The sequence below is a fragment of the Lipotes vexillifer genome, unplaced genomic scaffold (genome assembly GCF_000442215.2).
Source record: "Lipotes vexillifer unplaced genomic scaffold, Lipotes_vexillifer_v1.1 scaffold45, whole genome shotgun sequence".
In the NCBI taxonomy this organism is placed as follows: domain Eukaryota; kingdom Metazoa; phylum Chordata; class Mammalia; order Artiodactyla; family Lipotidae; genus Lipotes; species Lipotes vexillifer.
In genome coordinates this window covers 1107670-1131228 of record NW_006796259.1, presented here as the reverse complement: position 1 = coordinate 1131228, position 23559 = coordinate 1107670, and the positions used below count along the sequence as shown (strand labels likewise).

The following is a 23559-nucleotide window of genomic DNA, read 5'->3' as shown; positions in this document are numbered from 1 at the left end:
TTTTTGCAAAAAGAACATTTTTTTTTTTAAAGTAAATACACAGTATATAGAACAAGATCTAATTTTGACATACTTCTGTTTGGATGAGAAAACTGATCACAAGTGTTAAGCCAGATCCCTAGAGGGCCACAGCAGGTTAATGGCTGGGCTTCACCTTCTGTGAAATACTATACAGGAGAGACTTTACAATTTTAACATGATTCTAGTTTGAATCAGTTCAGAAGTCAAATAAAAAAGGCCCCCATTAGGGGAAATATGAGATTTTAATTGATTGGATTTATTTACAACATGTTCTGTATCTTATAACCCAACCTGTTATTTTCAGGTATTTTCTGTCCCTCAAATTAATGCATACAAAGCAAGGAAAAGCAGAAATTCCCTAACTGCGTTACAGGGAAGTGATGTTTATTTCATACATGTCTGCACTAAGGAGCCTGTGATCTCGAGAGCAGGGCTGTTAGCTTCTTTTGACAGACATGTGTCATCCCTAGAAGTATGTTTCATCATCAACCACTTCATTTATCTGAGTTAAACTTGATCAAGTTCAGAAAGGGAGATGAGTTCAAGGTTAGGACTATGCTTTTGTGTCACTGCTTAGTGATTAGATGAGCACTGAAGGAGTATAAAATGAGACACATTTCAATCATGCTGTCAAGTAATTTGTTATAAATTTTACTTTTTTTTTCTGCTGAAAATAAAGGAACAAAATCATTTTTTATGATGTCAGAGGAGTACATCTGAATATGCGATTTGATGAGCTAGCTGGTCTCTAAACATTTTGAAGGAAGGCATGTTTTACCTGCAACTGACTAATGAGTTAATCCTGACATGTTCTTTGTTATTTTAATCAGTTCTCAGCCGAAATGCAGAATTCAGTTAGAACTGGATTTAAAATGCAAAGGCAGCTTGTAAAATCTATGAATCTTTCTACCTATTAAAAATAAAAAAAGTTTTCAAGGAATTAACATCCAAGCCAAAAATGACATCAAATCCTTAAAAAAAAAAAAAAAAAAAAAAAAAAAAAAAAAAAAAAAAAAAAAAAAAAAAAAAAGCTTTGCTTAGAAGTGGAGCCATTTGGTAGTAAGTAATAGGACGCTGATTCTCTTCTACAGCTAGGTTTCAACCTCCAAAATGCACATCAGTTCTAATGGATTGAAGTATAGAGCTATGTGACATTGAACTTTCTTGCAATTACGTTCTATGGGTCTCTGCTGCTGATTCCCATAACAGAGGCTCATTTTAATCATCCCACAAATTGTAGTGCATTAATCTGTATAATAGTTTGATAAAGAACATTTATTAATTCAAAATTTTGGGGTCGGGATGGGTTCTTTCCCACTTTTCTTACTGATACAATTGAGACCACATTGTAGAATTAACGGTGGAAGAAATAAGATAGGCATTGACTGGAAAATGAAAATTATTTCTGATAAAAAACTAAAGCCCTTGATATATCTTCTGGAAACCTCCAGTACATCTTGTAACTATTGTGGAGGGGAACAAATGAAAGTAGGCTGTGGCCTCACTTGGTGCTTACTCATCCAGTTTCTGATCCCTACAGACAGGTATTTTTTTTTTCTACCATGGATAATAAAAGCATTGTAGTAATTTTATCTATAGCTTGGTACTGCCAGGTTTGACAAAGCAGTGTTCCTCTCTTAAATGTATTTGACCAAGTGATTTTTTAGAAAGGCCTATAATTCAAATCGTTGAAACCCCAATCATCAAATAGAATGGTGGCCTAAGGGGATTTCCACATGTATGCCTCACACCTAGGCCCATAAAAAATGGAAAGAGGCTTTCTAAACAGAGCCACTCTCGATATTCTCTTCTGAGCTCATTTATCCTTTGTCTGGGGATAATCTTCACATAATAAATTCATAGACTGGAACTCTTAGTTGTCAGGGTCAGCCTGGGCAGAGCAGACATTGATAGTCAAAATGAATTCTGGACAGAATGACTCCTAAAATGTTAGTTATCTTTAATTCAGGGAAGGTCTTGGAACACATCATAAGCTTTTCATCGCATTGTAGTTCGAAGGCTTGCCGTAAAATCACGTGGTCATTTGTGGTTGGAACTTCAGCATACTGGCTCACTTCAGTGTCATCTGAGCACACTTGACCCATTTAAAGTATAACACAGGGAGCATCCTACAGAGATTAGAGCAAGCTGCAGGGCCAGGGTTGATGTTCCAGGTTTGACCTTAATGAATGGCAGCACTGGGTCTAAGGAGCACCAAAACACTAAAATCTGTTAAAGTGCTTCCTCGAAGTCTCCTAAAGAAACCCTATAGCAAAAGGTACTCATAGGGATGACAGTGATATGGATGAGTTACGACAGTTGCCTACATCTGAAATATGACTAAAATCAAGGTAGGGTTTGATCAGTGAAGTAGAAGAGGGGACACAGTTGCATAAACAACTGATGGTAAATGTTTCTGATTAACCAACTTCAGAAAGCTTTTCGGCTCTTCTGCACTTCATTTGTCCTTCTCTAAGTAATGGCCCGTAAATGACTGCATATCAACAATAACCTATGTAGTGACCTTTCAAGTATATCTTAAATATTTACATCAGAATTTTTTAAAAATACATGTTAAAAGAATCTAGGAAAAAGACATCTAAGTACGCATTTATCTGTGTTAATGAAAGCAGATGCACAAAAATTACATATTTAAGTGTAGACTGAGTTAAAAGAGTTAACGTTATTAATTTAGCCTAAATGTTGCAGTTATGTTTCTTTGGTATTGTGCAGCCATTAAGTAAATAAAAATATGGTTGGAAAAAATCTCTAACATGTAATTTCATTTTATTTCACCAATTGAATCCACTATTGTCACTTTCTATTCTGCCTCAGTTTCCTCATTTCTAAAATGGGGATAATGATTACCTATTTCATAGAGTTTTTATGAGTAAATGAACTAAGCCCTGTTTAGTCTCCTGAGAATGGTGCCTGGCACCTAGGAATTGGTTAACAAAGAAAAGCATTATTGTCATTATCATCATTATTATAAAACCTAAATGTGACAACAGGATTGAAAGATAGTGCTAAGTTTCTGGACTTGCTTTATTACAACTCAGGTGGTCCATAATTGATCAGTCTACCTGAATTTATCATCAGATGGTCCAAATTTGCTAAACAAGTCTGTTGTGGTTTTTATAAAAGAACTTACATTTCATGTAATTTTAATTGTATGCAGAAACTCAAACTTAACAGAAAATTTGAGAACATTTTAAGTATTCAGTAACATGGGCACAAATTATCTATATAGCCAAGAGGGTGATTTTTAACATTTTTAAGTTATAATTTTGACCAGCTGAGCACATGTACGTTCTGTGTTGAAGAGGCTGTAGTGTACCATCAGGTTCCTAACGTAAGGATTTGGTATTTGCCGTATATACAGTCTGCAGCCGTTATTATTCCAGAAGCCTGGCCTTCATTGCACCAGGCTCTCAGGTAGTCTTTTCTATAGAGATAGTCAAACAAATCAGAATTCTTTCAAAACACCAGTTAAGTTGTCCCTTACATCAAAAGGCATCTCAGACTGCTATAAACTTCTTTTTCTCTGTTAAGCCCTATAAAATACCAATATTTAATGGAAGCAGACAGAGATAACTTAAACATCATTTTGAAATTGTCATGAAATATCATTAACATGAGTTTCTCCTAATAAAAGAGTGAATGCAAAACAACAGAGTATCAAACCATAATTTGTACTTTTTTTTTTTCTTTTAGAAATACATGAAGGATTTCTGTGTGTACATGTTTATATTTGTTTTCTTCAGTGTAATATTAAAATTATTTTTTCTCTACCCTGCCTTTATTGCCTGGCAAGATAATTCAACATCTCCAGAGAGCTATTAGCTCCAGAAAAACTCGGTGTCATGATAAATGCAAGGAATTTTATCATTTTATCCCAAATGGTTAATCAAGGAACCAAGTCAAATAAGTGACTCGTTAAATAAGTGACCACGTCTATTGAAAATGTCAATTAAAAATTGGTCATCAGATTCTATTTCTGCTGATTTGAGGGGATATACATCATACAAGTTATCTCATTACTAAAAGTAGTCTAAAATGGTACTAATCTCTCCAAAAAGTTGGTCTTTGAAAGTTTTGATGGCTTTATCTGAGGGTACTACTTGTTTAATAAGTAAGTGATAAAGCCTGCATGACGGGCTTTTGTGAACCAAGCTGCTTTTTTTCCACAGACAAGTTATAATGCATTCTTGTCCTTTGAGAGGATTTCATTAGAGTGGACAGTGATGTGAACTACCAGTAAAGGATCTAATTGTCCAGTGTTTACAGCCTGAGCCTTGCAATTGCAATTCAGTGCCTTACCTTTGGAAGACAGGGAGACTGAGATTTAGTAATGCTGACATACTACGCGTATTGTGGACACACTGTATTTGGGTTGTTCCCAGCCCTGAGTTAATTTCTCCCATTAAATTGTCATTAAGTTGGGTTATTGTTGTTTACATTTCTTTCTCTGTTTCCCACTTTTTTCCCTTAAGCTGCTTAAAGAGATATCTAGGAAACGCAGAAGCATCCGTTATGGGAGAGAAGTTGAATTGAAGCCATATATTGCCGCGCACTTTGATGTCCTTCCCACTGAGTTCACCCTGGGGGATGACAAACATTATGGTGGATTTACAAACAAGCAACTCCAAAGTGGTCAAGAATATGTCTTCTTTGTGTTAGCAGTGATGGAACACGCTGAGTCTGTAAGTTAATTGTGATGGCATCCATCTAATTTCCTCTGGTATTCTTATACATTTTTCACCAGAATTTGGTTATTTGGGGATACGTAGGTACATGCACCCTAATTATTTCTCAAGAGATTTCGCTAACTTAGATGTGGTAACAGGCTGCCTACTCTTTGAACACTGCTGAGTAATCTGCTTGAGATTTCGTTACAAGTAAGGCTGTGTCCCTAATGACAGGAAATTTAGATGGACATCTAGTTTATGAAGTGCCAAATTGATAGGGCATGGTTCTTTTTGTTGTTGTTGTTTGTTTTATTGTTCTGGCATTTGTATCTCTTAATCCCACACCCCTCTCTTGCCGTAACCCACTCCCCACTGGTAACCGCTAGTTTGTTGTTTGTGAGTCTGTTTCTGTTTTGTTATACACATTGGTTTGTTTTATTTTTTAGATTCCACATATAAGGGATGTGATACGGTATTTGTCTTTTTCTGACTTATTTCACTAAGCATAATTCTCTCTAGGTTCATCCATGTTGTTGTAAATAGCATAATTCTTTTTTTACGGCTGAGTAATATCCCATTGCATATATGTACATTTTCTTTATTCATTCGTCTGTTAATGGACACTTGGGTGGCTTCCATATCTTGACTATTGTAAATCATGCTGCTGTGAACATTGGGGTACCTGTATGTTTTCCAACTAGCGTTTTTACTTCCTTCAGATACATACTCAGGAGTAGGACTGCTGGATCATATGGTAGTTCTATTTTTAGTTTTGTGAGGAACCTCCATACTGTGTTCCATAGTGGCTGCACCAGTTTACATTCCCACCAACAGTGTACAAGGGTTCCCTTTATTCCACATCCTCGCCAACATTTGTTATTTGTGGTCTTTTTGATGATAGCCATTCTGACAGGTTTAAGGGGATATCTCATTGTGGTTTTGGTGGGTATTTCTCGGATGGTTGGAGATGTTGAGCATCCTTTCACATGCCTGTTGTCTGTATGTCTTCTTTCGAAAAATGTCTATTCAGGACTTCTGCCCAGTTTTAATTGGGTTGTCTGGTTTTTTGATATTGAGTTGTATGAGCTGTTTATATATTTTGGATATTAAGCCCTTATTGGTCATATCATTTGCAGATATTGTTCTCCCATTCAGTAGGTTATCTTTTTGTTTTGTTGATGGGTTCCTTTGCTGTGCAAAAGCTTTTAAGTTTAATTAGGTCCATTTTTTGTTTGTTGCTTTTTGCTTTTATTCCTTTTGCCTTAGGAGATCCAAAAAAAAAAAGAAATTGCTACAATTTATGTCAAAGAATGTTCTGCCTATGCTCTCTTCTAGGAGTTTTATGGTTTCAGGTCTTACATTTAGGTCTCTAATCCATTCTGAGTTTATTTTGTACATGGTGTGAGGGAATGTTCTAATCTCATTCTTTTACAGGTAGCTGTCCAGCTTTCCCAGCACCACTTGTTGAAAAGACTGTCTGTTCTCCAGTGTATATTCTTGCCTCCTCTGTAGTAGAATAATTGACCATAGGTGCATGGGTTTATTTCTAGAGCCTCCACTCTTTTCCACTGATCTGTGTGTCTGTTTTTGGGCCAGTACCACAGTATTTTGATTGCTGTAGCTTCATAGTATAGTCTGAAGTCAGGGAGCATGAGTCCTCGAGCTTAGTTCTTTTTCTCTCAATATGGTTTTGGCTTTTCAGAATCTTTTGTGGTTCCATATAAATTTTAGTGTTGTTTTTGATCTGTGAAAAATGCCGCGGGTAATTTGATAGGGATTGCATTCAATCTGTAGATTGCCTTGTGTAGTATGGACATTTTACGACATTAATTCTTCCAATCCAAGAACATGGAATATCTTCCCATTTCTTTTTATCATTTTCGAATTTCTTCATCAGTGTTTTATAGTTTTCAGAGTATAGGTCTTTCACCTCCTTGGTTAAGTTTATTCCTAGATATTTTATTCTTTTTGATGCAATTTTGAACAGGATTGTTTTCTTGCTTTCTCTTTCTGATAGTTCATTATTAGTGTATAGAAAAGCAAGATTTCTGTATGTTAATCTTGTAACCTGCAACTTTACTGAATGTATTTGCTAGTTCTAATAATATTTTTGGTGGAGACTTGAGGGTTTTCTATATATAGTACATGTCATCTGCATATAATGACAGTTTTACTTCTTCCTTTCCAATTTGGATGCCTTTTATAAGGGGCATGGTTCTTAAGACCTTTTGATGTGACCCACGTCTGGGTAGGAGGGTGACAGCCATCATTGCTCATCTCCTTCCTCATCCTCTTAAAATGCCTGTTCTCAAATATATATTTAATATTAGGTATGTTGCATAATACCTAGTAGATCTTAGCCTGTGTGATTACAATAGTAACCAACAAGCTCTGAGATTAAACATAGTAATTTCCAAGTATTTGAAAATATTGATGGGGGGTGGTGATTGTATGTATTTTATTCTCCTATAACTACCAGTGAACCCATAGCGCTTTCTGCCCAGATTCAAGGGAAGCTCTATCTAGGAAAAGGCAAGCATAGCCTGTGTTTTAAATTATAGCAGTTTACCAGGGACTTTATCAGTGAAAAGCCAAGAAAGTTAGAAAACAATTCAATGAAACAGAGAATGCCTAAGGTCCTCTAAATAATGAGTTGTCTTCTTTTATGTAATTCATCTTGCTCTTATGTCATTTTGCGCATCAGTTGCTTTGAATGTTAAAAACAGAGAGAGAGAGAGAGAGAGAGAGAGAGAGAGAGAGAGAGAGGGCGAGAAATTGTAGATGGGAGGGAGGTAGATTTTGAAGTGGCAGTTCACATTAACATTTAATATACATATTCAAAACTATACCTTTCTCATGGGGCTTAAAACTGACAGGTGTGGCAACTAGCTAGAGCCAGTCCCTTCCCCGGTATAGGAAGTCTGAGATATAGCAAAGATTTCTCCACATCAGGTGTTAGCATGTACAGTGGGGCTTCTCTTCAAATGACTGAAGGAATTCCCTCGTGGAAAATCAAAACACAAAGGCAGCCTTTCTGCCTGGTTTTTTGTGTGTGTGTGCACAGGATGTCATTTGAAAACAAAGTGATGGGCTTCCTGGAATTGTAATGCACGGATATGCTTTCTCTTCCTAGTTGAAGGTTTTAAGGCAGAACATCAAGGGAATGGAATGTTGGAACCATCTTATCCTTTTTTTTTTTTTTAATGACTTGTAGATATTTGAAAGAAATTTTCTTTAAATAGCTCTAGGACGTTTCTGAAAGCACGTTCAGAGCGCTGAGATAGATCAGAGAATCCAGCGAAAAAGGAATCTCATCAGATCATGCACTGTCAGAGACTCTGGTTTCTAACAGACATTTCAACTAGTGTTGAACTAGTGTTCAACTAGTGTTGAACTGTATCACCATTGATGAATAGTTTACCTCCTCCCTTAGTATGTCATCTCACTGTTCCATTAATTATATAATTAGGATTTCTTCCCAAATATGTATTGTCTAAATTGCCCCTTTTCTCCATCATCTTTTTCAACATCGCTCTCAAAGCTAACAGTATTTCCTTTATGTTTCCTATGTGTGTTCATGCCAGCATTTATAGACTTGTACCCAGCTAGTATAATGCTCATAGTGATACAGTCTTCTGTAAACCTCAAATTTTCATGAGTGATTGTTAAAGTGGCTAACCACTCCGAGGTTGGGATGATAATTTGCATACAGAAAATATCCCCCTTCCCCCCCAAAGACATGAGCTTTTCCCCAATTAACTGCCTCATTAAGAACATCAAAGGACTGGTTTAGAATGACCAAATGTTTAATCTTTTCCATTACTCCCACATACTGAACAAATTCTACTTTTCATAAGGCTGATATCATTTTACCGTTTTGTTTTCTTTTCATTTTCACATGTCTCTGTTTCCTGATTTGGGTTGGAAATCTATGTACTTTGGGAAAAACCTCTGCTTAGATTTCCATCTTGGCTAACCAAGATTATTATCTCAAAGGCTCTTGGTAAAGAATTTCAAATCAAAGAGTTTTGCTTACTTAAGTCTCCCAAAGAATTTGAGTGTGACCTACAAAATGGAAAGGGGAAAATTTAAACCAAAACAAACAATTAATTGTATAAAAGAATCATGTTTCTTGCACATAGAGTGTATTTGCTAAGCCCTTTTGTGTAAATCCTTACACTGTACGTATCTTTTTTGTTTTTTTTTTTAAATCAGCCCCTAAGAAGGTTAGAAACATATTGAGTTTTTGTATTCTTTAGATGCATTAGAAAATCCGAAAGTCTGGTCAATCTCCTTCCTGGACATAGTGAGGAAAATGGAAAAGGAGAATAGCATACAAGCATTTGGTGGGCATGTGTTCTCCAGATTGACTGCTGAGTTTGTCCTACTTAAATTCAGAATATATGCGCTAATTGTTAAAAAATGCAGACTGAAAATAATTAAATATATTTACCGATAGTGGAAAAATGAGTATACTCGCTCATGCTTTAATAATGTCAGCCATTTGGAAAAAATGAGCATTTTATTTTATTCAACAGAGATTTTCTGGGAACCCACTAAATGCAAAGTTCTGTACTTGCTGCTTTAAGCATACAAACACAAACCATATATAAATCTTTACCTTCAAGGAGTTTATAGTTTCATTAAAGAAGATAAGGCATGTACACAAATGAAAAACCAAAATAGAGTCTGGCCACTACCATTAAGAAAAATAACTTCAAATTGTTAAAAATGACTTTTACCTACATTTTGTGAAATGACCGATTATTTCCAGTTAAGGAGAGGCAGCTTCAATGGAGGCAAAATTTAAGTGAGGCCTTGGAGTCGGATTGCGGGAGCTAAATGTCGTGGAACTTGTGAGAGGGTTAAAGTAAAGAGAGAGAATAGAGCATTTTGGTAGCAGCAGCAAGAAGTCTATTGTGATGGAACATGTTATATGTGGTAAGAAAGTTTCAAACAAAATTGTGGAGGCCCTTAAGAATCGTGCTAAGATGTCTTGCTTTTATTTAGGAATCCCTAGAGAGCCTCCTGAAGGTTTTACAGATGCAGTTTAGGATAACTAACTCTAGCAGCAGTGGAGACTGTTAGAGGAAGGAAGAAATTCTTGATACAGTTTGGGGGAACATGAATGAGGTAATGAGAAATGTGGTTGTGTGAGACTGGACAGGGGGTGGATGGGCCTGAGGATCATCCACATGTGCACGTGTCCTTTTGAATTACGGTTTTCTCAGGGTATATGCCCAGTAGTGGGATTGCTGGGTCATATGGTAGTTCTGTTTTTAGTTTTTGAAGGAACCTCCATACTGTTCTCCATAGTGGCTGTATCAATTTACATTCCCACCAACAGTGCAAGAGTGTTCCCTTTTCTCCACACCCTCCCCAGCATTTGTAGACTTTTTGAAGATGGCCATTCGGACCCGTGTGTGGTGACACCTCATTGTGTAGTTTTCATTTGCATCTCTAATAATCAGTGATGTTGAGCATCTTTTCGTGTGCCTTTTAGCCATCTGTATGTCTTCTTTGGAAAAATGTCTATTTAGGTCTTCTGCCCAGTTTTTAATTGGGTTGTTTGTTTTTTTTTTGTTATTGAGCTGTGAGCTGTTTGTTTGTTTATTCTTAAAAGACATGTGGGGCAGCTCGTGAATGTGGACTGGTCTCTAGTGGGACAAATAGTATTTTAAAGAGAGGCAGAGTCACGAGAATATTTTTCTGAGAGAGTCTAAAATAGGACAGAACAAAACAAGATATTACAGAAACAATTCATGCATATGCAGTCCCTTCATCAAGTGACTTTCCATATATATATATATATATATATATATATATCTTTGCAACTTTATTGAGGAATAATTGCCAAATATAGTGGCACATATTTAAAATGCACAATGTGATGATTACCAAGATCAAGAAAATTAACTGTTTCATGTGTATGGTGAGAATGTTTAAGATCTACTCTCAGAAACTTTCAGGTATACCGTTGTGTGTCACTCACTATAGTCACCTTGCTGCACTTCAGATTTTCAGAACTCATTCTTCTTGTAACCATACAATATATGTCTCTCTCTGTCTGGCTTATGTCACTTAGCATAAAGCCCTCCAGATTCATCCGTGTCATCGCGGATGGCAGGATTTTCTCCTCTTTTTCCTCCTTTTTAATGGCTGAATCATGTTCCACTGTGTGTGTATGTATCTGTGTATATAGATGACCACATTTATCCATTCATCCATAAAAAGAAACTTATGTTGCTTCCATGTGTTTGTTTGTTAGATATTGTAAATATACTGCAGAGGACACAGGTATGCAGGTATCTCTTTGAGACGGTGATTTCCTTTCCTTTGGCTATATACCCAGGAGTGGGATTTGTCATATGGTACTTTTATTTCTAATGTTTGGAGGAACCAACATACTGTGTTCTATAATGGCTGTACCAATTTACATTCCCACAAACAAACAGTGTATTTAAGGTTTTCCTTTTCTGTTATACCAACCTCTGAGCAGTACTGTAATAAAATTAAATAGATAGATTTGCTAAATCCTTTTAAGTAAGTTCTCAAAATGTTATCTTCTAAAAAGCCATATTATTATCACTTTCATGCGTGTTGCAGCTATATATAATTTGAACACTGGACTTTTGCAGTTGTAGATTGTGGCCTTCATTGTCTTACTAAGGTGCAGTACGTAGGACTACTTACATAATTTAATGCAATACTGATATTTTGCTGTATAAATGTTTACTTTCTTGTAATTTGGTCTCAGCTGAGTAAGTGATGATATCTTAATGGCTGGAACTATAATATTTTGTATTTTTCGCATCGCATGTAACACATTGGCACCATGTAAATGCTCACTGAACATTTTGTGACTGCTTAATCATTTAATATGCCACATATAGATCCCAGTGAAAAAGTATCTATGGAGTAATTTATACCATCAAAAATGATTTTATTGTAAAATACTTTAAAGGAAATTTCAATTACAAAACCTCTTTTTTCTTCCTTTCTCTCCCCTCCTTTTTTATTTTACACACTTACTTATTATCAAATCCACGATGTTCTAATGCTCAAGATACTTTCTAGAAAGGCATTATTTTATAACTAACTAACATGGATTCTGTTTCTCCTCAGAAGATGTATGCAACCAGCCCTTACTCTGATCCTGTTGTGTCAATGGATTTGGATCCACAGCCAATCACAGACGAAGAAGAAGGCTTGATCTGGGTTGTGGGTCCTGTCCTTGCAGTGGTCTTTATCATCTGCATTGTCATAGCTATTCTTCTTTATAAAAGGTAGGTTTGCCCCATATTTCTATTGCAAAGACTTTATTATCCTTCTAGGGTCATTGTGTGGTTGAGCTTAGTAGAAATACTTCCAATAATCACTGGACAAAAAGGTGTCCATTAGCGTTAGAACAAAATGTAAAGACTCAGCTATTTAAAATCTCACTCACCGTGTGGTGTAGACTCTTACTTACTTACTTATGCAGAATGAGCGCTTTGCATGACAGCTGAGATGTTACTACATTCAGAAGCAGATAATCCCGAGGAAGCTCACACTGGATTGTTTTAGCTCAAGTTGGCACATTTGCGTCCATTTTCATAAGTCTAAGTTGCTTGTTGGCTGAGATTCCCCACCCTTCCCCCACCCCCGTGGCTATTTTCAAAAGTTAGCAAAAGTGGCTAAAAATTGAAGAGCAAAGGAAGAAAAGATAGGAAGAGGATGAACTTTCTCCCTTTCCCGTAAATGCAAGGTACCATTTTCCTTTAGAAAAAATATAACCTTAGTCTTGATACCCCCACGTAACAATACGATTTAGTGTCTGACCACAGGTGGGATGCAAATAACCCACATTTACCCATGCTTTCTGATCCACTCTTGTCAATCCCATTTCTGCCTCCATTACACATAAGCAAGATTTCTTCCCCTAGGTCACTGCTTAAGCAGTTGGATAGAGGACGTGAGTAATTCTTCCCCTTAATCCTTTCTGACCTAAAAAATATAATATCAAAATGTACAAAATTTTAACCATTAACATCTACTCTCTTAAACATGTAGAATGACTAAATTCTGAATCCTCTCTCTCTCTCTTTATATCAATTTTTCTTTTCCTCCATTCCAAATTTTATTTTCATGAACCTTGAATCTGTTTCCTTTGTAGTGTGTCATCTGTCGGAATGCCACTGTGAAGTTACTCTCTTCCTTCTACTGCAAGAGTTGACCTTCAAAATTAGATGAGAATGTCTTCATTTTGATGCTTGCTCACATGTTTAATCTGACAAGCTATCTTATTTTCATTATCTCTTTTTCCTACCCGTATATCTCCCTTCATTGGGTTTACATTAATTATTCCTACCTGCATTCCTTTGTTCTTACGTTCTTGGAATAGCTCTTTCTTCATAAGCTCTTCTTTTGACTGAAAAAAATACTTTTCAAGACAGACACTTCTCCCTTGAGAAACTCTCTCTTATGAGGCTGTATTCCATTCTATTCCAGAGTTGAGAAAAAAAGGACAAGTTAGTTAAAGAAGTTCGTACCATAGCCCATTGAATCGCCTATCCTCTTCTAGAATTAGAGAAAGAAACAAAAAAAAATCCATCATTATTCTTCCCGATCACCGCCATCACTCAAACTGTCCACTCCATAAAATAATAGCTGAAAAAGCAAGTGCTTGACAGGCCCAAACATCTTAGTTGATGGTTTCAATCTTCCCATCCCAGTCTGTATCTTATCAGTGTGCTGTTGTATTTGATCCCTTCTCTCTTATGTAAGAGCTAGAGGGCAGGAAGTGCGAGGTCCCCACATACTCCAGAACAGTAGGAGATCCTATGTGAGTCCGAGTCCAAGCAACAGCTTTGCTGTTCAGGTACGCAACAGCTTTGCTGTTCAGGTACCACACTTATTACCAGAAGAGAATACAAGAAGAAAAAAGAAGTAAAAGTAGAATTCAAATTGTTTTCTGTGAAACATTTATTAGCGGTAACATCCTGCTGTGGGAGTCAGACCAGAGAACAACTGGTTGCTGACAGTTGCATTTCTAGATGCTATCACGTGACATTGTGTGATTACTCAAAATGAACAAGATGCTTACCTTGTTTTAAGTGGTGAATCTATCCGGCTATCATTAAGTCGTGCGTGCGTTGGCCAAAAAGTTCGCTCGGGGCTTTCATCTGGAAAACCCCGAGCGAACTTTTTGGCCAACCCGCTAGAAATCCTTTTAAAGTTTTCTTTATCCACACGTGCTTGAAAAAAATAAACTCAGTTATAATTTTTCCTAATCCTGCAAAAAGAGGCATCGTATTTAAAGATTTTTATGACTGTTGAAGTTGCATTTCAGTGTGTGCATATGTAAGCATCGTCTAATGCAATTGTTGGGAAATGCACACATCCTCGAATGCTAAGTATATTTAGCTAACCATCTGAAAGCCCATGAAGCATTTCTGAAATAGAAATGCTTGCTTCAGCAGTAAAGAACATTCCTGACTTGAAATTCAAGTAGACGCAACAATGTCCTTCCTGATTATCATGAAACAGTTCAAGAGGAAATCTTCTGTAGGCAATGAATAGTGTCTTTAATCGCTTGGATTCTGAGCAAAGAAAATTATATAACAAACAAACACACTATATCCCTCTTTTTAGGTGCCTTTCAGTTTATACGTAGGTCACTGGTAATGACTCAGAATGTATTATCATCAGCATTATTATTTTTAAAGTATTTCACTTCCTGTGTGCAAATAATACTTTGAGTAGGGAATGAGTATAAAATATTGGTGACTCACATATATCCTGTTGGTAATACACACCTGTTTACAAGACTACTTGTGTTAGGAATAGGTCTGTAGCTGTGGATGGTTCGTCCATATGAACAAATACATCTTTGAGACTTATCCCTATTAATTATGTTAATATGGAAGAGCACACTTTCATTTCACATTCTCTTCATTTGACTTTGTTTTAAATTTAATCATTTGAAAACTATAATATATTGATAATCAATGACAAAACATGTCACGGAGCCTTTGTAAGGGCCTAAAGGGCCATCAGAATAGTGAAACGTGTTTGGTAGGTCTTTAGTGTTAATTTCCTTGCACTAGGAATTTTTGGAAATCCGGTACTCTATATGTGATACATACAATGATTTAACAATTTAAACTGCAGAGAGAAGAGGTAGCAAAGTTTAGAAAAATACTAAACTAGGAAGCAGGAAACCTGAGTTCAAGTCCCAGCTCTGTGACTAGCTGGCTATATGGGGTAGAAGAAAGTCATGCTACCACTCCTGGCCTCGGTTTCTTCACTTTTAGAAAATAAGTAAGTATGTAGATTAGATAATTGACCTTTTTTAATCTGAGAACCTAAAAAAAACCAAGTAACAGAATTAATACTATATTATTTCTGCCTCCAGTGCATGTGTAAGTTTTCTAAATGACTCCATGGGGCCCTTCATCTATCCTCCCCTACAAAGAAAAAAGAATCCATAAAGCAACTGAATGCTCTTTGATGTTCATCTACCCTGCACATCTGCTGCACATGTAAGGCTTTTCAGTCGTTAGTTCTAAAACTGTCCAGGAATTATTCCTGGAGAAAATATTCTTAAAATAAAACGTTAACCTGACTGACTCTATGAAAAGCATTTCAAGATGGATGAGAAGTATTTACCGTGTAGTATGGAAGGAAAAAAAAAAAAAAAAAAAAAAAGGATTAGGAGGTTGGAAAGCGCTTAAGGCATGGTCTAGACCAAATTCACCTTCTTGACTAGTAATAGTCTAATGTGAGTGGACACTGTAGAGAGTAAATAATTTCCATCCCCACCCCAAGATGTTTTGTTTATGTGTGAAGACCATGAGGTAGATGTGGCTAAAATATAGGCTTCAGCTTTTTCACCTTTTCCCAGACCCAACATTGGCTCCCTGTGGGCTCTACCTCTTTAAATCTTCTTTTTGTATCAACCCTACGTATATTTCCAAGGTGTTATCAAAGAAAGAAATGCAGTCCAGACTATTCTGAGATGCTACGAAGAAACAGGCTGCCATGCACTGCCCCCGGCTCTGGGCAACGCCTTCCCTAAGCCTGGAAAGCCTTTCCTCTCACTCCACGACCACTCCTCCTGACCTGGCAAAACCTAACTCACCTTTTAGAAATAAGCTAAGATCCACGTACTAAATGAAAGCCTTTCTGAGTGACTGTCCTCCTCCTGTCCTCTGTGCTGTACCAGCTCAGGCTGCCTTAGGGTCCCCTGCTGTATGCTCTTAGAGCACTTCCTATTTCTCTGTATTATAGAACCTACCCCATCACGGCCATTGCCCATTTTCTTGGCTTTCTACCCCTACTAAACTGTAGGTCAAGGGCTCTGTCTTATTCCTCATTGTATTCCTTGTGCCCGGTAGAGTGCATGGCACAGGGGGCTACTGAATAATCAAATTTACACAAGTCAAACAGTGGTACACTCAGTTCCCTCCTCTTGTTTACTCCATCACTGATTATCACGTTCATCTTGACTGGCAAGAGCTGTAACAAAACCCTCAGCCTGTAATTTAAATACACCACTTCCAAAAGATTTCAAACTTAGATATTGGTACCAGCTATGTTACCCATGTGTGCAGTAAGGCGGACGTTGCTGTGACAGAGGGAGTGAAGCGCACGCTATGCACTGGTTCTTCCTAATATTCAACAGCCTTTTCATATACAGAACTGGCAATTCACTAGGTATTTCTCTTCCTCTCAGAGGAACAGATTTTCCTACAACTCATTCACTGATGACCTCACTGATTAAAACTAAGCAAGCTGAGAATATCTGTAGGAATTTTTAAAAGCCTGGTGCAACCAGCTAAATTACTTTAAAAAGAAGAACCTGTATGTTTGATATAATTTTCATTATTCACCTTGTATGTGTGTGTTTGTACACTTTAAATGTGGACTTGGTATTTTTGAAAAGAAATGGACTGGATTGCCTTAAAGCCAGATACTCCAGCAATATGGTGTGTATTATTTCATTCGCATTGAAGTGGACCTGGCACCTTTATTTTTTGCACTTGAGACCTCCCTAAACACTTTGCAATTTGCCTCAACATGAAGACCGTTTAGATGAATTCTCTTCAGGTGAAGGTTATACTCTCTGCCCAAAGAACATGGTGAAGCAATACACATATTATCACAGGTGAAAGTGTCTATGAGAATGAGCTGCAAGTGTTCACAGACAGCAGCGCCTCTGTGACTAGGAAAATATCTGTCATGTCAGTGGCTGGTAATAAAATACTTTTCTGGATTAGCACAGCTATATAAATGGGTCATGCTATGTAGATCTATAATGATGAATATTATATTTTCCAAGACTGAAAATGTATTTAATCTTTTACTAGAAGAAAAAGACTTACGATCACCTTACTTGTCAAAAGGTGTTTGAAGAAATCATTTCTGCCACTTTTGTAATCTTGTGGTGTATTATGCAATTGTGCAGATTTCTGTGCAGGTCAATGCAATTTGCAGGTGTTTTAAATCATTAAAGGAATACTCTTATCTCTTAACTGAAGATTCTTGAATGAACTAAATTTCTTATATGGAATGAGGTTATATTCCCATTAAGTACATTAGCAGTTGTCTCATGGCGTGTTTTGTAAAAGTCAAATTATATCTCTACCATCTAACACTTCCTGCGATATAATTAATTGTGGCAGTGTTTTGTAGATTGATGAATAAAAGCGAGTCTGACACTAACACACACAAATGTTTTGCTTAGCCGTGTACGCTCACGTCTTCCATTTGCTTCATGTCTAGAGGCCTTTAAATATTTTGATATGCTATCATTTTCTAATGTGTTATATATCCCTGATTCTGAGCACTGTTAAATCTTGGTTGTCATGGTTACTCTTGTTACCATTGGCCAACTAACATTTAGCCTTTCTTTTTCTTTCTTTGCTGCATTAAAATGGAGCAGTAAACCTGACAGGTGAGGAATAGAGAACAAACCCCTTTCATGCTCAGTACAAAAAAAAAAAAAAAAAAATTCACCTGCTCCCCTTCTGCACAGGGATATTTTGAGAAATACCTCTTGTGTGGTAAAGAAACAAGAGACATTTATTTGAAGTACAGCAATTCCATTGGTTTCTTTTCAGTTGTTTTCTTCTATAAAATTAAAATAAATTTAATATTTAACATATGCATGACTCTTTGTATAGTATCTCTGGAAGGATGGACGAGAAACTGACAGCACTATCACTTCCGTGGCTTTCAGTGTATGCCCATTTGTACCTTATACATTTTGACAGTGTATTACCTATTGAGAACAGTTTTTAGAGATACTTTTTACTAAAAGCATCTTTTAAAACTTTTTGCCAGTATATAGTACCTAGCTGAATGTCTTGGGTGGTCACCCAGGATTAATAGTAGCTCTTTCTGGGGGCAGTCTGGGGTGATCTTCTTTTCCAATTTGCATCTTTGAATTTTCTGCCATGTTTGAATTCCTTAGAATGAGCAGGCATCGTTTTTATTAAAAAAAAAAAAAAAAAAAAAAAAGATACGGGTAGACTTTGGAGGTATTGAGGGGGCGAGGGTGGAGGTTGGCTATAAAAGATGAAACTGGCAAGGGGAAGATGGACGAAGCCTAGATATGTAAAATAATTTTGATATTAAAATGATTCGGGGGGAAATAGTTTGTCTATATATGAAGACAATAGAGTATTTAAAGCCAAATTTAGAAGATACTAAAACCAGTCTGAGTTTTGTTTGTAGTCAGGGTTAAATGAGCATCTGTATGTGTTAATGTAAGCCATTTTTCTTTTGTTTTGTTTTTACTGAAAGTTTGATCTCAAGACACTGTGTACAGGAATACTAGCATTCTCACACCCTGCTAATGTTGATGTCAGTGCCTTAGTGAAAACTTATATTTAATTCCAAATTATTTTCCCTGTCTTCCAGCCTTGACTAATAATAGCAATAATAACAATAATAATCCCTATACTGCCTATTTGTTGATCAGTCGAAGCTAACCTTGCAGCTTTCTAACACATACCTAGATGTCTATATACGAATTCCTGATTAAACTAAGAAAAGGATCTCAATGCTCCTCTAACCCACCTCCCTCCCAATGTTATATTACAGGGGTTCTCTGGGAGTGGCCCCTGGACAAGCAGCACTGGCATCAGCGTCACCTAGGAACTTGGTAGAGACACAAATTCTTGGCTCCCCCAAATCCCAGAACTACTGAATCAGAAACTCTGGGAGTTGGTCCAGCAGCCTGCCGTTTAACAAGCCCTCGTAGGCGACTCTGATGCACACTGAAGTTTGAGAATTACTCCTGTATTATTGTCCCTAAAATCACTTAACGCTGGTCAGCAAGCTGCATTACACTTTCACTGGCAGGAAATTCAGACTACCTCTGAGAAGGTGTGCTTGCCATTAATCCAGCAGAAAAGACATGCAAAATAGTTTTTCTGGCCCAAAGTCAAAACACTTTGAATCTAGTTAATACACTCAAAGATCCACCTTCTCATTATAACACTGTCCTCATTTCACAATTTCATCACTACCTTCTTGTTCTATTAAAATGAGAGAAATGGGCCACAATTTAGATATCGTCTTTTAACACTCCTCTATTTTATAAGTGAAGAAATTAAGAAGGTTTGTAGTTGACTTACCCAAGGAGATTCACACCAATAGTCGTAGAGTTGGGCTTCCATTCTTAATGATGTCAGAATCGTTAAGTGTCCGAATTGATTTCTTCGAAATCTCTATGAATATTCAAATAAATATATTTCTTCCAAAAGCCTGTACTCGTATATCTGAATATCTTTGTTCCAAGTAAATAGATATATAGCATCTGCCACAAGATCATCCTTTTGTTTTTGCTCCCCACTTTACCTGTAGATAAGAACCAGGTGAGAATAAGTGAAAATAAAACCCCGCTTAGACCACAGAGCAGCATTTTTGTTGTACAGTATTCACAACCCCCAAAAAACCACATATTTTTATGGTATTAGCAGTTTCTGCCATATCTGAAATGTCATGGGATCTTCTATTTCCTTTTCACCCAAATAACCCCTGCACGTGGTAGATACTTCTCACTGTGAGAAATAAACTTAACCTAGGGCTTTATAATCCTAATAGAAAAAAGAAAACAGCGAGGCAAAATTCAGAATCTGGTTCAGGTCACTATTTGTTGCTTTTTTCTATCAGTAGACGAAAATGAGAATAATGAGACCTCTGAAAACTTACCAGAAAAAAAAAAAAAAAAGTTATTCCTTACGTTCCCGTTGGGACTGATTTAGATCATTATACGCCATTTAATACCTTGCAACAGTAAATTCAGTTTTTAAAAATGACCACTGTTACTGATGATGACCAAACTCTTCATCTTGCAAATCTTCCTTAGAAATTCTTTGTTAGAAAACAAACATTTTAACACATTTCTGTTTAAAAATAATGCTATTAAAGAGTGTGGGCAGCCGGAATTACCCATGTTGTGATCATCAAAACTAAATGAAGCAAAATAAAATTTAAACAGCTGATTTTCCTAGCTGGCTAGGACTTCTGGAGTCTGATTTCTTGGAGGTTATCTTACTTGGACAGATTAGGTGAGGGAGATGTTAGTTATTAAATGTCAGGACACCCCTCCCATTTATTACAATTATGAATTGTAACTTCAGTCCCCATGCTCTTGGCTTTCCGAGACTCATCGGGCAACAAGATGGCATTTTCAACTTTCCTGGCGCCAGAGAAACCGAGTAAATGTCTTTAGAGAGTATTCTTTTCTTTCCCCGTGTCTCACATCACTCAGCCGGGCCTCAGCGCAAAGGAAGATAAGGAGGGTGTCCCACAATATCTGCAAGAGTGAGGGTCTCCTTGCCCAGATATTTCTTCTTGTGGTTTCCGTAATCCTGCAAGAAAGACTGCAGAGCCATTTTGAAAAGGGATAAAAATCCAGTTTTCAGTCATTGGATCTGGCACATCAATAAAGCCTTGTGCCAAATTGTGTGAAAAGACCAAAACCTGAAAAGGGCCACTGGGATTACTTGGAGAAGACCAACCATATGTTTGTTACACGTGCGATTGATTGGCCACACTCGGTGGTGTTTCATTAACCCATTTAGATTCTGCATCTTCGAGAGTAAAATGTCTCTCTGTATTGTGAGGCACATACCCACAGCATAAACACGGTGACATTTTCTATTGTGAAAGTGGTCATCATATCCTTCTTTCCCATTGTCTTCCTAGACCCTTTTTCTCTTCCTTCTCATATCTCTCAGACCAGTTCTCCATCTCTTCTCTTCCTTTCCTTCTCATTTTCCACTCCATAAAACTGGAGCTGCCAGTACCTTTGGCATGCCTCCAACTCACTGCTTTCCTCCGATTGGTAGTAGGGCTTGGCAGTATGCTCTGTCCTAAGGCTATACCTGACACTTTTAGGTGGAAACAGAGAAGCCTGAGACAGGTTAATCCAAGGTTCTGAGAGAGCAAGGTGTCTAACAGGACTCACCCCAAAAAATTCATTCCACCGAGGATGTTTTGCTGAAGGCATTGCACTTGAGCAAATCAAGTGTGCTTTCCCTTCACATCAATCTTCCCTTCATCCCCTGGTTGGTTTTATTCTATACCGATGAGCAGAGATGGAAAGAAAGGCTATTTAACAGGAGCCCTCTGGCTAACCGTGGAACGACCTGGGTGGCACTCACTGAATGAGAGCCCACTGCCACAGCAACACTAAGGAGCTGTACCACCGTCATATCAAAAAGAGAAAGGGAGAGTTCCTAAATACTGCTGCACCCTTTCTCCAAATAAGAATGCCTTTGCTCTGAGCAGGGGTGAGATGCTAGGATTATGCCTCCGGCCTGGAGATTGCCGGAATCTGTATTTGGAATAAAGCGCTGTTTGAAAAGTTCTCCATTAGTTACGTGAGTTTTTAATCTAATTCAACCTTAAAGAAAATAGCTAGCTACTACTCTGTGATTATTTGTTTGGGGGGCCAAAAAAAAAAAAAGGATAAAGAAAACTTACGAGAAAACCTCACATTTCTTGCATAGACATTTATTAAAATTGCATTATGACACCTTAAGCAAAGAGAGTTAGCTTGACACCATAAACAGCCGATACTGTTTTTCCATTGGGATTTGACAAGAGAAAAGGGATGTTGGTTTTGTGTAGTCCTGATTCTCCTACCAGGTATTAGGTTAACTTGAAATCTTAGAAATGCACTTACTGTATTTATCTGGTTATGGGAAAATCCAGGGCATGTCCACTTGGTAGCCACCAGTCATGTATCCTAAAGGGAAAAGGAGGGGGGCAGATTTAGCTGTTTAGCTTGAGGCCCAGTAGTTTCTATGAGTTTTTTCCCATGGTAACCACAATTTTAGTATTGGTTACTAGGGTTACTCTATCCTATCCCTCACAAATAGAACTAGTGGATGAGGGAGAAAAGCTAAACAAGTTTCCAAACCTATCTCACCAACACCTCCTTAAGCCTAAAGGCAGAATCACTGAATTATTTAAATCCAGAGATAAAGGACGACTTTGAGATGATCCACTTAAAAATTTCGGACCTGAGGAAATACTGTAGGCTAGGAGAGAAAAAAGTAACCTGAACCGATGCAGGGGACACGGGTTCGTACCCCGGTCCGGGAAAATCCCACATGCCGCGGAGCGGCTGGGCCCGTGAGCCATGGCCGCTGAGCCTGCACGTCCAGAGCCTGGGCTCCGTGATGGGAGAAGCCATAACAGTGAGAGGCCCGCGTACTGCAAAAAAAAAAAAAAAAAAAAAATTACCTTGACAAAGTCACAAAGTCAAAAAGTTTTAAACCTGAAAATGGGGGGTGGGGGTTAGGAGGGGCATAACTCTGCTTTTTTTTAATCTATTTCCATTTTTTTGGTTGTCTTACTCTTAAATTTTTATTCTCTCCCTATAGGAAGAGGGCAGAATCTGATTCTAGAAAGAGCAGCATACCAAACAGTAAGGAGGTCCCTTCACACCATCCAACAGACCCAGTAGAACTGAGGCGCCTTAATTTCCAAACACCAGGTAAGAGGCATGACTCCTCTTGTCCATAACACAGTGTTTACTGAAAGTTTTATAGCCCCATTGATAACGCCTTGAGAGGTGAATAGATCACTTTATTTCAAACAATTCTTTGTCCTCCTCTTTTACTTTACTATTATTGAGACTCACCAAAACATATGTCTTGAAAGGAAATTACATTCTTTGTGTAAATCTGAAGTGGGGTGGAACAAAGAAAAAAAAAATTTCCCTTCAAATTTTGGAAAAACTGTACTCTTAAGAATATCTACTGGGGGCTTCCCTGGTGGCGCAGTGGTTGAGAGTCCGCCTGCCGATGCAGGGGACACGGGTTCGTGCCCCGGTCCGGGAGGATCCCACGTGCCGCGGAGCGGCTGGGCCTGCGCGTCCGGAGCCTGTGCTCCGCAACGGGAGGCCACAATGGTGAGAGGCCCGCGTACCACAAAAAAATAAATAAATACATAAAAGAATATCTACCATTTTTATGGGCTTAGCATAGTTGATTATTTCCCATGACATCTATCTGGAAAGAATTCAGTTTCTCATCTTATAAAGCAAATGAATGGATGGATGGATGGATGTTACCTCATCCATCCCATTGGGAAAGAATACATTTTTTTCTCGATTCCCCTATTCATTTGTGTCTGTTTTACTCTGAAAGAAAGGGGAAGGGAGGGAGAAAAACAAAATGAGGGAAAAATCTGTATCTTTTAAAATATTACCGAAACTAAATCTCACTGACCAATTTAGGTTTCTTACTGGGGAGACACACTAAGTGACTGAGGATAAGAAAAACATGTCTGTTTCTTAATTAAAGAACATTAACTGCTTCAATAGAGGAAAAATATTATTCCTGCT

At 37.6% G+C, this 23559-nt stretch overlaps 1 protein-coding gene across 5 annotated transcripts in view; it reads left to right on the top strand.

The window, feature by feature from the left end:
• Positions 1 to 23559, top strand: part of PTPRD (protein tyrosine phosphatase receptor type D) — a 418376-nt gene that overhangs the window by 273320 nt on the left and 121497 nt on the right. For 3 of the 5 annotated variants that reach the window (XM_007468403.1, XM_007468405.1, XM_007468406.1), the window contains 3 exons: positions 4515 to 4724; positions 11835 to 11995; positions 22595 to 22707. In XM_007468403.1, the coding sequence (XP_007468465.1) occupies positions 4515 to 4724; positions 11835 to 11995; positions 22595 to 22707 (484 nt within the window). Of the gene's footprint in view, positions 1 to 4514; positions 4725 to 11834; positions 11996 to 17631; positions 17647 to 22594; positions 22708 to 23559 lie in introns of all 5 variants that reach the window. The other 2 variants (XM_007468404.1, XM_007468402.1) reach the window with 2 other exon arrangements.